At 36.8% G+C, this 15,767-nt stretch overlaps 1 protein-coding gene and 1 non-coding gene across 2 annotated transcripts; both read left to right on the top strand.

The window, feature by feature from the left end:
- Positions 1-2,958: 2,958 nt before the first annotated feature.
- LOC124405124 lies at positions 2,959-14,542 on the top strand. Its single transcript, XM_046879779.1, has 9 exons — positions 2,959-3,314; positions 7,552-7,642; positions 8,755-8,867; positions 9,479-9,882; positions 11,766-11,871; positions 12,797-12,884; positions 13,364-13,645; positions 13,866-13,965; positions 14,370-14,542. The coding sequence occupies exons 4-9, from the start codon at positions 9,755-9,757 to the stop codon at positions 14,425-14,427; spliced, it is 762 nt and encodes a 253-aa protein (XP_046735735.1). The 5' UTR covers positions 2,959-3,314; positions 7,552-7,642; positions 8,755-8,867; positions 9,479-9,754; the 3' UTR covers positions 14,428-14,542.
- Trnar-ucu lies at positions 11,504-11,576 on the top strand. The gene has a single exon. It is a non-coding gene; the product is annotated as a tRNA-Arg (tRNA).
- Positions 14,543-15,767: the final 1,225 nt, after the last annotated feature.

Genomic DNA, 15,767 nt, shown 5'->3' with positions numbered 1-15,767 from the left:
CAATTATTCCAGTCGACATGATTTCGGTCTGCAGTTGCTGAAGAAGAAGCTGCTAATTTCTTTCCGCAACGAATGAGCTTATCATCAATAATGATTCATAATGTTTCACCCGTGAAGTATGCAAAACGAATTTGTGACGGATTCTAGGTATATGTATATACTGACCTCGTAGTCCGTACACTTAACCTTCAATTTGGCGAATTTTTGTTCGATCTGCAGATCTGCTGAACATTGATTCGCTGATTTCGAGTCCTAGAATTTTGGCATCATTTCATGGAGTGTTTCATCTCACGGATCGCTTTTTTACATTATAAATATCTGTTGTAACCTGAATATAAAAATAGTTAGGTTAAGGTCCGATGAACAAGTTAGACACGGATGTATGTGAGACGTCCTTTCTAAATACTCAACCAAACTTCTATGGACGATGCCAATCGGCGTCACTTCGTAATTAGACACGTAAAATAATGAAGTGAAACCTATTATCCATTAATAAGCATTGTTTCTTGTAATATGAACTCCTGTGAGATTTTATTTCGTCCAGACGGACGAATTACCTCTGAAAATTACCACAAATTCAACTTTTAACCAACTATATTCGAATACCGACATAAAAAATATTCTGTACTTTATTACCATGTGCGTGAAGTGTGCTTCACTTGATCCACCGATCAAAGCAGAATGATCTTCATGGGTGTGGTAGCGATTGTTTGGTTTATGTATTCACATCGTGCTGCCTTGCGTTTCGTAGAAGAATTTCTTTTCCACCTCTTTGACGTTGATGTACCGTAGGGATCATATCATTTCATCTGAACGTTGGAAATATATCTATTTTAATTGGTCCTACACATGAGACGAAGGATTAAATGAAATACGGAAGTTCTTCTAAGAAGCACAGATGTCGCAGGACAAAACGCTCCCTCGAGATTGCCAGGAGTGGAAGAAGGCCAAGGAAAAAGAACGCTGCAACTCAGATTAAGCTAACCTGCAACAGTGGTATGCAACGATGCTTTACTCTTGGTTGACACCTGTTTTCCGTACCAATTTCAATGCGAAAAGTTCCAACTTTGCGCACGCCTGGCAGCTTTTAGGATTTTTAATATTCTCTACTACTTTCGAAAACTGAACTTCCAAATTATATTCAGCGAGTAGAGGCTTTTACGTGAAGGTCGCCACTTTTTAATCGTACCGCCGAAATTTTGCGCAATAAAAAAAGTAGAGATCGATGAGTTTTTATTGGCCAAGACTGAAGGGGAAATATAACAACAAAGGGGTAAACTGAACCTTCTTCTTTTGATCTCAGGATGTTTATAAACTTCTTTCGAATTTTGAAACTTATGTGGTATTTATAGGGCAGAATATGTTATTTGATAAAATTTGGGAATATCAAAATATTTCCGAGGCCTCAACGCCGTAGCATTGAATTCCAATTATAGTATATATTAAATGTAAGCGAATAAAAGTACGGCAACGATGACAGTACTGGTACTTTCTATGTTTGGTAATAATTAAATGGAAAAAACGCAAGTAAATTTGTAGAAAATAGTAATAAAATTGAGCCACCGTTGAGTGAGATCGAATGAACCTACCAGTTAATATAACCTCCGCAATATGACGCAATTTGAAATTAAGCATCGATATCTAAGCTTATTTGCTTATTATTCCAGTATTTCTTACTTTTCTGTTTTCAAAAATATCTTAATAGCTTTGGGCTATTATAATTTGATAAAAGGGGCATTTCACGTGAGGCGGACAAGGAACAAAATGTGAGGTTTTGAAATTCGTTCATATTCGACCTAATTGTACTCTTAGAAGGTATGAATGTGATCAACCATTTTCTCATTGTTTTTTTTTTTACGTCTATTTGTCAAGTCATAGGCTTCTAAATAATTGAGATAATTGAAATACTGATTTTTTGAAAACAGTTTTTCGAATTGAACGAATTTACAATAAAATATTAAGCATAGTGGTATCTCTGGGAAGTTGACTGCACTTTTTAATTATGAAATCAGATTCGAAATTTGATTTTTTTTTCTTGCAAATAACTGGAAGTAAACATTTCAAACGGGAATTTTACCAACTTCGATCATTTTTTTTTAAAGATCTCCAAAATAGTTTGCAATACGTAGATAATAAACTAAAAGTTTCAAACTGGGATCCACGTTAATTTAGGAGATACTTAATTCGGCTGGTTTGCGCGAATAAAGAACATACTTAGTAAAACTGTTGCGATATCACGTATGTAGGCATAAATACTTTTTAACGTATTGTATTTAGTATTGAATTTATTCCACAAGTAATTTTCTATAATTATATTCATATTTTAATGATAATCTTTAATCAAACGAAGGAATATTGTAACATAGGCAAAAGGATTTCATTTTATAATTTTGACAATTTTATTATGAGAATCAACGCTAGAACTAGTTCTTTTTACAAGAAGGCCTTCGGTTGATGGAATAAAGGCGTGTAACTTTTAAGTTCCTACAATAATGATGGCGGAAGAAATACTGCTTCCAAAAGATCTGTATTTCAATTACGTCAATTCTTTAGAAGTCCATAAATAGACAACTAAACGTAAAAAAAAAATAGTTGATCACATTCATACCTTCTAGAAATAGAATTAGGCCGAATATGAACAAATTTTAGAACCCCACATTGTTTTCGTAGTCCGTTTCACGTAAAATGCAATAAATACTAAAATTAAGAACATGACGTGATGAGGTAATTAAAAAGTATCGATTTCCAGACAGCCAACCTTCTTAAACTTACAAATAATCACGCCGCTGAATAATTGAGTTAGAAAAAGATCGAATTCCGAAAGATTCCGATAAATATGAGTAAATTTGCGTAAGGCAATTATTCCAGTAGGAGAATTCATCCCAGAACAAGCCCAACCTTCCTTTTATCGGTATGTAAAAATTGATCACTCGATTCTTCAGACGACCGTGCCCTCATCGGCGGTGATTTACGAAGTGTAATAATCGCACGAGCGGACGTCGCGAAGAAGACCTACGATGTCGGTTCTCCCGGAGCAGTAGGACGCTCGAGTGATGAAGATATGGCGTCCCTTCTGCTGCAGGACGTGAATGGAGACAGACGAGCGTCCCGTAAACGGTGGAACGCCTTGGCTCTTTTCTGTGCCCTAACCTTCGCCCAGTGCTGCGTCGGGAATACCTGGGGTCCCATCGCCACCTCGGCCATGCTGGCTTTCCCATCCTGGCAGAAGAGCATCGTCGCTCTACTCTCCAACTGGGGATGCATTGCTTACCTCTCCTGTTGTCTACCCAGCTGTTGGTTTCTCAATCGGCATGGTATAACTCATATTGTTTCTGACGCCAACCCTTCGTGTTATAGTCCGAAGCACCCCTCCTGGACACGGACTGCGCCGATCAGTTCGCGTTCTGTCCGCGTTTCTTAACTCTACTACCGTGCTCTGCGTGACACTGGCAGTTATCTGCCTGGTGTCCTGGAATTCCTCCAGTTCCACCACGTACTTCGAGCCCAATGTTGCCAGCCTCGGGAGACTGAATTATCGACTCAGGGGCGTGAAATTATGGCACTTTTATGGTACAGGCCCTTAGAGCATATAGTAGATGGCGAGAGGCAGTACTTTCCTGTCCCATAAGCGGTGAGCGTAGAAAGGATGGACATAGTAGCTGGAGAGCCTTTCTCTCTCGCACAAAATGTGATTGGTTGGTTTAAAATAGTCACGTGATTATGTCAGAGCTGTACCAAGCGTTGCAGCAAGGGTGCAGACTAAGGGGGTGACACTTGTCGATAAAGGCTCCCTCCATGTACTAAATGCGCTAAGTACAAGCCTACAAGCTCCCCCAGGACCGTGTATATGAACAAGAGTTGAAATGTGACCGGTGATTTCACCATCTTAAGATGATGACGAAAACAACGATTTTGATCTTTTGATGCTTTTACTCATCATCTTCTAAATTCAAATTGCTATGGGAGATCATGGTGATTAATCTAAAATTAATTTAGTAATATCCCATAATAACGCCCCAGATAAATGGAAACACCGCATGGCGATTGTAGTTCAAATAAAGTGAGGTTATCAGGCACTAAACTATTCGGGGCTACGCAGCAAATATGCGAAATTATGGTGAAAATCGTAGAAATGTAAAATTATGGAATATTTGTGAGTTATGGTACACATGTTAAGGTACATGGTACGAACCGTCAAATTATGGTACCTTTCCATAATTATGGTACGGGCTGACAACTATGTTCGAGCCAGGTGAACCAGGCAGATAACTATCAGTGCCACACACAAGACGGTAGCAGAGTTAAAAACGCGGACAGAACGCGAATCATTTCACTGTATGGGGATGGTAATAAGTGTCATAGACCGGAAGATGGTGCACAGGTGCACGTAGGGAGCATCTCATTTTTTACAAGTATGGCACCCCTTGAGGGGTCGAATTACATAATTAATGAAAGGAAAATGATGGTCATAGCGCTGGTCGTCGGGGCGTTATCGCATGACGATTGATCGAACATGTCGGATAAATTGGGGTTTTTGAATGATTTTTTACACAAAAAATTTTGCATTTTCCGGTAGTTTATAAAAAAAAAATCCGGCGGAAGCAATACGCCATACTCACGCGGCGGGGCTTAAAGTCCGCCATACTGACCGAAACAGGTAAGTTTTTTTTTTTTTTATAAACGATTTTTTACAGGTTCTTTTTTTTCAACTTGTTATTTTCAAACTGACATTCACGAAAATCGCCACGCCATACCGTTTTGACGGGTCTAAATAGTCGCCATACTGCAGTAAAGGAGAAGGTTTTTTTTAAGTTGTTAAACGATTTTTTTTTCATAAACTACCGAAAAATGCAAGATTTTTTGTGTAAAAAATTATTCAAACACCCCAATTTATCCGACATGTTCGATTAATCGTCATGCGATAACGCCCCGACGACCAGCGCCATGACCATCATTTTCCTTTCATTAATTATTTAATTCGACCCCTCAAGGGGTGCCATACTTGTAAAAAATGAGATGCTCCCTACGTACACCATCTTCCGGTCTATCATGGAGGTGTCCGAGACTGAAACGGAGGTTCACTATATAATTTACCACAAATAATAGGCTTCTGAGGCGACTCTTATGGTCTCTATTCGTAATTACGAACCAAATGAAGCGGTCCTATAGTAGATTCAAAAAATGAAATTACTTCGTACAATAAACTAATATTTATTAATTTTTACTTCTCCTCACCGAATAGTGATTTGACAATAGAAAAAAGTATTAAATTTTGGTAGGAAATAAGCCTTTCTGAATTTTCAAATTTTTAGGTCTCCAGTATACAAAAAAATTTTTTTTTACATCGGCCTGTCTGTCAGTGCCGGGAAATTTCCGTGATGATCTTGAAAATAGTTGGATGAAAAAATACAAAATTCACAGAAATTATAATTCGAATGATGGGTATGACACGTCACCATGTGTAATATTTTTTGTCGGCAACTTTTTTTAAAAGGGGTGTTTCCATCTATAGCGCTGTTCTGTCGAGGAAATATTTGGGTTTAGACAAAATAACCGTTTGAATTTTAATCGTGAAACTTTTCACCGATACCTAATAGTCTTTAAAAATATACCCAAATTTTTTTTGACAGAACAAAATTTTTCAACCCATTTTTGTACATTTTCGCGCAGTGGTTAGTCAACACAAGTTAGCCGGAAGGTTGAGGTATTAATGAATATTACTGTACAAAAGGTAGACTAACATATTTTGTTTGATCGCAAAAAAATTTTGGTATGTTTTCAGAAGACTAATCAACACGGTCGAAAAATATCATGATTGAAACTAATTGTTAGACAGATTTTTTAGACCTAAATATTCGCTTAAAAACAGTGCTCTAGGCGGAAATACTCCCTTGAGATCGTGACGTTGCAAAACAATGTGTCAAACATTACGAATTATTAGCGAGTATAGTTAGCCATTCTACATTAGTGAAATTTCAAAATTCAATAACTATAGATGGAAACAAGCTCTCCGATAGAATTTATACAACGCCTATCAAAAATTTTATGGAAATTACTATAAAACAAATAAAATACTGCATTGAGAAATAATTTTATGAGAAATAAATGAACCACTTTACGAAGAAAAGTTGATATCAACGAAAACGATTTAAAGAAGAATTTGATCATACTTGGTGGTTCTTATCTAGTAATTGAACTGGTTTTTAAGGTGATTAGATGAAGAGTACCATGAAACAATAATTGGTCTGTTTCTTATACACGTTCAACAGCGATATTCAAAATAAATTACAGAAAGCCTAATATTTCTGGTAAAATGTTACCTGCGTTGACAAAATTGTATGACTAATAATATATATTAACGAACATAAATAATCCGGGTAATTCGTGTAACTTTACGACAATTGCTATGTGTTTACACTGTATTATATGGATTTGATACCAACTATCTGAGAAACTGATGGATCAGACCATAGGTTTGCAAAAAAAATTTCCTTGTTGATTTGAATTTTGGTTGTTTATACGTAAGCGTATAAGTCTTCGATGTATGCATGATATTTGCAATATCCAGCTGCGATCAGCGCGCCATTGCAATTTACAAGTATGAGATGCAAAATATTGAAAGATGCTTTGAATCCGAATAGAAACTAGTTCTCTAAATTCTCTCTCGTCTACGCGGAAGTGATAAGAATTATACTGACAATGTATCGAGGGTGATGTACAGAAAAATTAAAACCTGTTTTTTTGGGTGTTATTCAATAAAAATCTCTTCGAGTACGATCTATATTAAGTCCTAAGATCACGTATGGGTTACGAAGACATGAGAATCGATTCGATACATTCGTTTTTGACTGATTAAAAAAACCGTAATTCACATTCTAAACAATCCAAAATGTGATTTTTGAGCATCACACGATAATGAGATCTCAAAATTCACTATTTTTTCAAAAGTTTTTAGTTTTTCAATATCGCAAGGGTTTTTTGTTCTTTCATTTGTCTCGAATTAAATAGATTATGGCATCACATTATTTTTATGATTCCGTAATCTATTGAGATCGGGTAGTAGAAAAAAAAATACAAATTCCGACATGGATAAACTAAAAACTTGCGGAAAAAATAGTAGATACTACGATCCTATTATCGTGCGGTGCCTAAAAATCACATTTCACATCATAGAATCTGTGTAAGTTATTTCAGTTTAAAAAAAATTGTTTTGAATTCGTTTGAAATTGCGCCGGTGGCTAAAACAATCTGAAAAAAATTCCGAGACCCTTTTGGATCGGTAAAATTATCATATTAAAAAATGATTGAAATCAAAGAGGGTGAGGTTTATGGGCTGCTAATTTCACGTGGAATGTCCCATATACATGTATAACCCTGCTTTACACCTGGACTGATGTGGAGTCTTAATCATCTACGACTTGGCCTATGGAGTGTCAAGTTATAACGATAGTGTCTTTCTCCCTGTACATGTTCAGTGAGAGGCTTATTGTTAGTAGTCGCTCACCTCATTGGCGAATGGTCAAATAACTTGGCATGTGATTTGTGTTGCAGGATTAAAGGCGCCATTGCGCACGGCTGCCGTTATATCGACAGTTGCTACGTTTCTTCGATGCCTGACATCACAGGAAACTGCCTTCACCGTGTATGTTTTGAACCTTTTAACAGTGTGACTGCATCACGTATCTTTAATTTTGCATGTATTCTACGTTCTCTACCCTTGGAATTGATATTGGTTGTCATTTCTTAATTATCATTTACACAAACCTTATGATTTAATCTAATTTCTCACCGAGAACATCAGTTTGGTATCCCCATCTGATTCCATCGGGACTCATGTGTGTTGAAGAACATCGAAACCTAGGAGACACGTATTTTTTTATCTGCGGAAAAACGGTTTAGAGGGGTAAGAACGACCCCCAAAGGTGGGCATCAACAAGGTGACTTCTTGATGCACTTGATGGATTTGAATGAAACTAACGCTGAAGTTTTCCTATTCATTAAAAAAACATTTCAGTTTTGGTTTCAATCAAATACACGAAGTGCGTCAAGAAATCATCCCATCGAGTGCCCATCTTTAGGAGTCGTTTTCACCTCTTTAAACCGTTTGTCCGCAGATAAAAAAGATACGTGTCTCTTAGTTTTCAATGTTCTACAGCATACACGAGTCTCAATGAAATCAGAGGGGGACACTAAACTGATGTTCTTTGTTAGATGACATGAGAGTTATGTTGTGCCGTTCAAACATCTTCAAAACCTGTTGATTATGTATTATGGACCAAATCAAGTTACCATAGTCTTAAAAGCATCTTACATTTTCACTGCATTTTACTTTGTGGAGATATTTTGATCACCTATCACACGCTTACAGAAGAACTTTAAAATCAGAAGTAGTCTGGTTACTTGGTTAGGTACTTGAAGCAAAGATCAATTAAATCTTCAAAGATACTGAATATCCACAGTATTGAGTATATTGAGAGTATCTTAGATCATTGAAAATGCGTACTGAGACTATCCATACAACCAAATTGAATTTCAGGATATTTTCAAACCCGGGATGAATTAGATGCCATTGTTGATTCTAATAATGTTCACTAGTCGTTGAGAAGCTCCAACGAAACTGTCACGCATAAAACTACTTTAGTTATTCTGTACGATGACTTCGATTCTTACGGAAGTTCAGTCGAATATTTAAAAAATGGTGTCTGCATTTTTCATTTAACACATCTGAATCTATCAATTCTACTGAAATTATAGATCAGCACACGTGGCAGCGATCATGAACGGGTTGTCAGGGGTGATAATTGGCCCAGCCGCAGCGCTGGTTTCTGCCACTTGGTTTCCACCTGGCGAGCGAACCACAGCAACAGGTAAACCGTTAGGTTGTTAACTCACATTTTGAATGAGTTTCTTCACCAGTCAACAAATATCATTCCTGGAGATTTTTCATCGATTCTTTCTCCTTTCATAATTTTTTAATCAGGCCGTTGGGCCGATTCATCCCCAAAGGGAAACGTCACCAAAGCTACAAACTTTTTCGACCAACATGAGATTTTAACTATCAGTCAACATTCATGAAACGAATATTTTCCCGCCTGTTCGGATTGATCATGCCACTTATTTGAAACTGATAATATTCATACAAATGGGTTGTTCTGTAGAATTCTTTAATAGGGTCGATAACTTTACTAACGGTCACTCTCAAGGTGATGTAGTACTCCTGCCCTTACCGACCGAGCCAACTTGCCCTCCTTCTTCCCACATTAAAAGAACAAACGAACGGAAAGGATTCAAATTTAGACGGCACCTCTCTCTTATTTATTTAATTGGAAATTTAAACCTTTCTATTCATTTGTTTACTTAATATAGGAAGAAAAAGGGTGGGTTTGCTCCGTCGGTAAAGGTAGGAGTACTACATGACTTTGATGTTTGAATCGAGCTTATTGCGAAAGTAAAACTTGCAACTGCTCTCCTGCTACAGGCATCTCGGCCTGTTTCAACCAGCTTGGTGTGGCTGGTTCATATTTGGTTGGGCCGGGAATAGTAGCGGCACCTAGACTCCGTAATCGAAGTATCGCGGATGAACACAGGGGTGTGATAAATGGTCCAGATCCTTCCTCCGTACGCGCTCAAGTTATGTCTCTGATGCGAATCGGTGTGTTGAAATAATCACATCAACCGTCAATGAGGTATGAGGTACGAATGTGAAAAATGAGGTATATATATTATTTGGTGTCCTTGAAGCGCAGAATTCGTCATGCTCTTTCTGATTCTGACCGGTTTCTTGTGCTTCTTCCCTACGCCTTCGGCGCAATTTCAACGCCCGCGTCCGCCAGCTTCCAGTGGTCACTTCGGCCTTTTCAAGTCGCTCCATTACTTGACCCAGTGAGTATATCGATGAGTTGCTTTCGTTTCCTATAGTGCCTTAGAATGTTTTTGTTATTCTTAGTCGAGCTAAGGACGTAGCTTATCTGGAATTTTAGCTATAGGTACGCTAGCTTGAACCTGGAAAACGTTTGAAACTACCAGTTGTAGAGAAAATCTCGTTTTTATCGACAAACTCAGAAAAGCATATTTTATTCCTTTCACTATTTTAACTAAATTTTTTAAAGTAACTGGAATTTGTATCGTATTAATTATATCACGACATTATTAAATGTAAATCATGTGCTCTGAGAACGAGACCGTATACAATTAATTACATGGTTTTCTTAGTTTTGTAAACTATCAGTTTCATAAGTTTCTTAAGTTTGCAGCAATGTTGTAATTTACAAGAGTGAGAAACTTCTAGGTTTGTCGGTAAAACAGGAAGATATGGACTCACTTAAGCCCTACATGACCATTATTTATATAAAAGTCTAATAAAAATATAGTATAATTATCGTGTTTTATAATTAAGTACCTAAGAGGCAAAATTTCAAATAATGCCGGAGTTGAAAGACGACAAAAAGACGTTCGGTACGAAAAAATTCGTTGTCTCAGACATTTGTGTATAATTATGTATTAGGCAGGTAATGAGGAGACGGCAGCTTAGGGAAAGACTGTGTTTATTATACGTCTACGTGGCACGCTGACATACTGACGACTGAGGTTGATCTATAACACTACTGTGTTATGACTTATACATATTTACTTCTAAGTCTATAGTATAGGTTATCACAATTTGAGAGCCAAAAGACACCTTAATGAGATTAATCTTAATTTCGCATTTGTTTTGCAAATGGAAACGTCTCCGAACTGAACTTTTGCTCCCTGAAACTTTGAACCGGGCTTTTAAGGCATCTTGTGTGATGAATTGAGCCACAAACTTCCTGACGAAGAAACGGTTTTTAGACGACTTTAAATGCTTTACACGGTTTCGTGCGGTTAAGCACTAATTGGGGCTACAATAGGGGCCGTACCTAAAAAAGTGAAGGATCTTGATTCCACTTTTGAGTTTGTAAATAAATAAAGAAATTCAAAGTCATCAATGGTTGCCGTATCTTCATCTTTCGTAACAACTTTTCAAAATTCCTAGTTACAACCGTAATGACACACCAGAAAAACTAAATAACCCAATTATTTATCACATCAACAACTAACTCATTTTACCCTTTACAACGAGGCGATTGATAATTATTCGTTAATAATCACGTTTTTATTATTTGTTTTTTTTTTATAGGTTCGCATGTAAATGAAAAATAGTTTTTCTCAAATGTCACAATTACTGAAGAACAGATATTTGTATAAAAAAAGTTTCGTGGCCTGTTTGTGTAACGGTAATGCATTCCTAGTAAGGATGTTACCGAAATTCGTTTAATCATCATCAAGTTGGGTTAACTTTCATTACTGTTATTGAAATGTTCATAAATTGTTAGCCCAATTCAGTCAAAGTTGGTTACTTGTTTCTTCACTTTCCTTCATATTAAAAAATCAAACAATCTTCGATGAATAATACTTACGATTCAACAGGATGCTGTTTTTCTTTTGTCGGATTTAAATATAACATTTTTATCACAGCAATCATGTCCCTTTGGCGCAGAGGATAGCGCGTTGGACTTCTAATCCAAAGGTCGTGGGTTCGATCCCCACAAGGGATGGGTTTTTTTTTGTTTAAATTTTCGCTTTCATTATCATCGTTCTCAGGCTTGTTGTTATGACTCTATACTAGTAATGTAGACAATCAATTAGAAATTTACGGCAATACTTCGTGGGCCGTGAAGGGAATGCATGCGGTGTGCATGATGTTATATGATCAAGCGGCTCTAAAATGTACTTTTTTATGGAAGCAATATCAGCGTGTGGAAACTTTGTGGAGCCGCAGCATTGAGCCAAGGAGTGACTGGACCCTGGCTCGCAATGATCACGATGGCTTTTGCTTCAACTGTAACTCAGGTAAGAATTATAAAACGCCTACCCACGCTGAAAGACATTGGCGTATGCTTGTCGTTGCAGTTCGCGTTTCTGACTCAAATGGTAAGGCAGGTCGGAGAAAACAGTAATGATTCAGAAAAAAGTTGAGAAAATGAATTATAGTAGAGTATTATGAAATGAAATCTTCAACATTTGTTTTACAGTTAGTGAAAGTCACAAAATGGCTCATTATTAATATGTATGTATATGGGGCATTCCATGCCAATTCACCTGGGTTTTACCCTTCACCTCTCAGATTTGTCGCGTGATTTTTTCGACGATTGTATTCATTTTGAAAGGTACTCATTTTTTTCGAATTGAGTTTGAATTTTCTACGATTTTTAGAAACGATTATATCGACCGACCAAAATTGAAAATTTGAAAAAGTTTTGAAAAATCCTGCGTCAGATATTAAAACTTTTAAGCTTGGATCCGAAGTGAGTCGATTTTCCCTCTTTACTATTTTCAAGCATTTTACAATTTGCAATTTTTTTATCAGCAAAATAAAGAGGAAAAAAAAATTTTCAAAAGTCCACTGTGACATATAAAAATATTTCAGCAACCATCCACAGTAAAATGACTTCCCCTTCAAATTTTTTCAACGTTTTTTTTCAGAAAAAGCTTGAGAACAGTAAAAAGGGAAAATCGGCCCACTCCGGGTCCACGCTTAAAAATTTTGTATCTGACACAGGATTTTTCAGAATTTTTGAAAAAATTTTAATTTTGTTCGGTCGATAAAATCGTTTCTAAAAACTGTAGAAAATTCAAATTGAGTCGGAAAAAATAGAGTACCTTTCAAAGTGAGAACAATCACAGAAAAAATCGTGCGCCAAATCTGAGAAGTCAAGGGTAAAACCCAGGTCGAATTGGCTTAGAATACCCCATATAGATTGGCTCAACTTTGCAGGGCGAAGCCGATAGGTTGGCTTTCTGGACAGTAATTTTGGGTAGTTCTCTGGGTGTTTGCGCATCACGGTTGATGGATATTTTCCAAGGTCAGTAATCGACGCTATTCTTGGTCTAAAATTGACTCCTTTAATATTCCGGGTGCCAAATGCCAAAAGGGCGTACATAAAATGATACGCTTAGGTTTGCAGCACCATAAGGCTTATAATTTTTTTTTCCTGACAATCGCTTTGTAAAAATATTCTAAGCCTAAAAATGATAAAGAAATTGATTACTTTTCGAAAAAAAAAAACAATTGTTGAATAAAAAAGTGAAAAAATCTTTTTTTGTGTTTCAGAGCGAAACTTGAATTTTTTTACGCCCTTTTGGCGTTAGTACATCAAAAAAATTTTTACAGATCTTTACGTTTTGAGCAATTCTAAGTTGAATGGCAAAAAAAAAAAAATTTACTACACCCTTTTCGCACAAAAGCCTATCTAACTGCTGTAATACGTCCGTTTGGCATTTGGCACGCGATTTAAGCGATACAATATAACAGAAAACTACTTTAATTTCCGATACTTATCAGGTCACTTGAAGATCGCCATCTTCGGTTTACTTGTTGCATCTTCAGCCATGTTCTTGTGGGTTTTGTTGCTGGAAAAGCGAGTGTTGACCTTCACCAAAGGAGAATTCTACACAGCTGTGGCTCTCGGAGTTTCGTCCAGTTGGGCAACGCCCGCCTTATTTCTGGAATTAGCTTCCGAAATTGCCTATCCGGTTTCCGAAGCTATTGTGGGGGGATACATGATCTTTTTGGTCAATTTCGTCGCCGCAACATTTTACTTCTCTTATTTCGTGCCTGATATGAGTGAGATATTATTAGAAACTATTATTATCACTTTGGGAGTGAATGTTTCGAAATCATCTTTATGAGTTTCAGATTAGATCGAATATTTGTGTTATACAATCCTTCATCTCATTTGACCATCTGCTTAGTTCAAATAGATTGGCATAATATTTTCCACTTGTGCGATATATTCTATCGTTGCATTTCTTTATCTAAATCGAATTACTTTTTACTTTTATAGGTGAACGTTGGTCCAGTTATTGGGTCTTCGGTAGCCTGACAGTCGCTTCGATTTTAGTTTTATACGTGAAGGACGAATATAATCGAACACTAGCTATGCGGTAGGAAATTTTCATACAAAATACAAAATAAAAGACACGTTTTTCAGCCTATCGTTTTATTATTCATTTATTATTTATAACTACAATTGGTGGCTATACTATTGCACTGGGTTAAGCAGATAATTGACCAGATAATACAAAGAATTACGTACGAAAAATTGTAACAAAATTGTACCAAAAGCGAGGTTGTTATATTAACATCACAATTTCTGAATTATAATAATCTTAGAGTATTACCAGCTTATATCTATCTTAGTAGTCGCTTATTTGATTAACAGCATGCAGATACAGGGCTTATTAAAATCATTTGAGACGTTCCTTCTTATAGTTCAGCAGTATATTCTTCACTTCGTTGATGTCTCAACAATTACTTTCTTAATCACAATTCCTCTTCTACGGAATAGCGATATAATCCACGTTTCCGACGACCAACAAGTAACTGCGATGAAATATCGGAGATGACATCGACTTGCCCGGCATGATCTGAATATTGAAAGTTGAAAGGAACACTTGAATCTATTTAGTCCTGGGCAGAAAAGCATGGATGCCACCGATTCAATGAAATTAAATACGCAATCATCACTCGACATACTCATAATTAATGTAGGGGATTATTTGTATATAAATTTTAATCACTTATACCAAAATAAATCACGAGGCTTAATTGAGAATATTCAAAAACGTTGTACAGTGCATATAGAAATCGCATTTCCACTTTGTAATGTATCTACATCAAAAAATTATTAACAATTAGTACTTTACGCGGGATTATATAATTAACGCCAATTTATTTTAATAACACTCTACTAACGGCTGCTTTTCAATCAGGGTGTGAACTTGATATAACATAGACATACCAAAACATTACAGTTTCACACGAAAGTACAACAATTGCGTGAAAACTGCCATTTGCTAACGCGTTTTTAATGTGATTTTTTTATTTCTACGTCAATTTCAAACTTAGTGGAATGTTTTTGTTTCGTATTGCATGTAAGATTATGCTTTTATGCCAATTTTTGCGTTGGAGATACGTCGACTTCGAAATCGACCAGGGCATTCCTTTAATTTAACACATCGAATGAAGATTGGAGATTGCTAAACGACCAGTCACGGGTATTCTTTCAAAGCAAGCAAAAGGGCACGATAGATGCGGGATAATGGCAGTGCTCTACATTTACCGACTCAGTTACGAGACGCCATATTGATTAGTCGGTAACAATAGGAAAGATTTATACTAAATCTTGAAAACGTCCCATTCAGTTAGCTGTCTTTGGCAGACTTTAGTTCAAGTTCAAGCATTGAACAGCCATATTCTATAAAAGAGAGTCATCGTCAGCCCTGTGGAGATTCGTTCGCCACACAAACTGAATGGTAACCTACCGACATAAACGATTATGGCAGACAGATGCGCGGACTGTAGTGTCGGGACGGCTGACTGCTTTATCGATAATGATGTTTTGCCCCTTTCTATTTCATCCGTTTGTTGTGTGTTAGAAAGAGACAGTAAATGCATGGTTATCGACCGGACGCCGCAGTCTCTGCTCATCGAAGTAACTGCGAATCGCGTCAAATACCGACCAATACTTACCTCACTTGGCCCCTGAAGATGCAAAAAATATTGCTCAGAGCTGGCTATCTTTAATAGAATAAGGTTACATCGCTTAACGGGATCTAGCCATCACGGAAAAAGAAGAAGATCGCCGTTGACTGAGGATTCGCTAGTTTATCACTTCATGATCATTTCCTACTACCCAAGTATTCCGATTGGTTGAATAACCGATTCTAACCTTAAATAACCAATC

This window comes from Diprion similis, chromosome 1 (genome assembly GCF_021155765.1).
Source record: "Diprion similis isolate iyDipSimi1 chromosome 1, iyDipSimi1.1, whole genome shotgun sequence".
NCBI classification, from domain to species: domain Eukaryota; kingdom Metazoa; phylum Arthropoda; class Insecta; order Hymenoptera; family Diprionidae; genus Diprion; species Diprion similis.
This window is presented reverse-complemented; position numbering and strand designations above follow the sequence as displayed.

What these genes read in the sequence shown, in the direction of transcription:
- LOC124405124 (XM_046879779.1), top strand. Translation starts at nt 9,755, where the DNA reads ATGCTCTTTCTGATTCTGACCGGTTTCTTGTGCTTCTTCCCTACGCCT. An exon ending in TCGCTCCATTACTTGACCCA is followed by an intron (nt 9,883 to 11,765) that starts GTGAGTATATCG and finishes TTTTTATGGAAG; the next exon opens with CAATATCAGCGTGTGGAAAC. An exon ending in GTTGATGGATATTTTCCAAG is followed by an intron (nt 12,885 to 13,363) that starts GTCAGTAATCGA and finishes GATACTTATCAG; the next exon opens with GTCACTTGAAGATCGCCATC.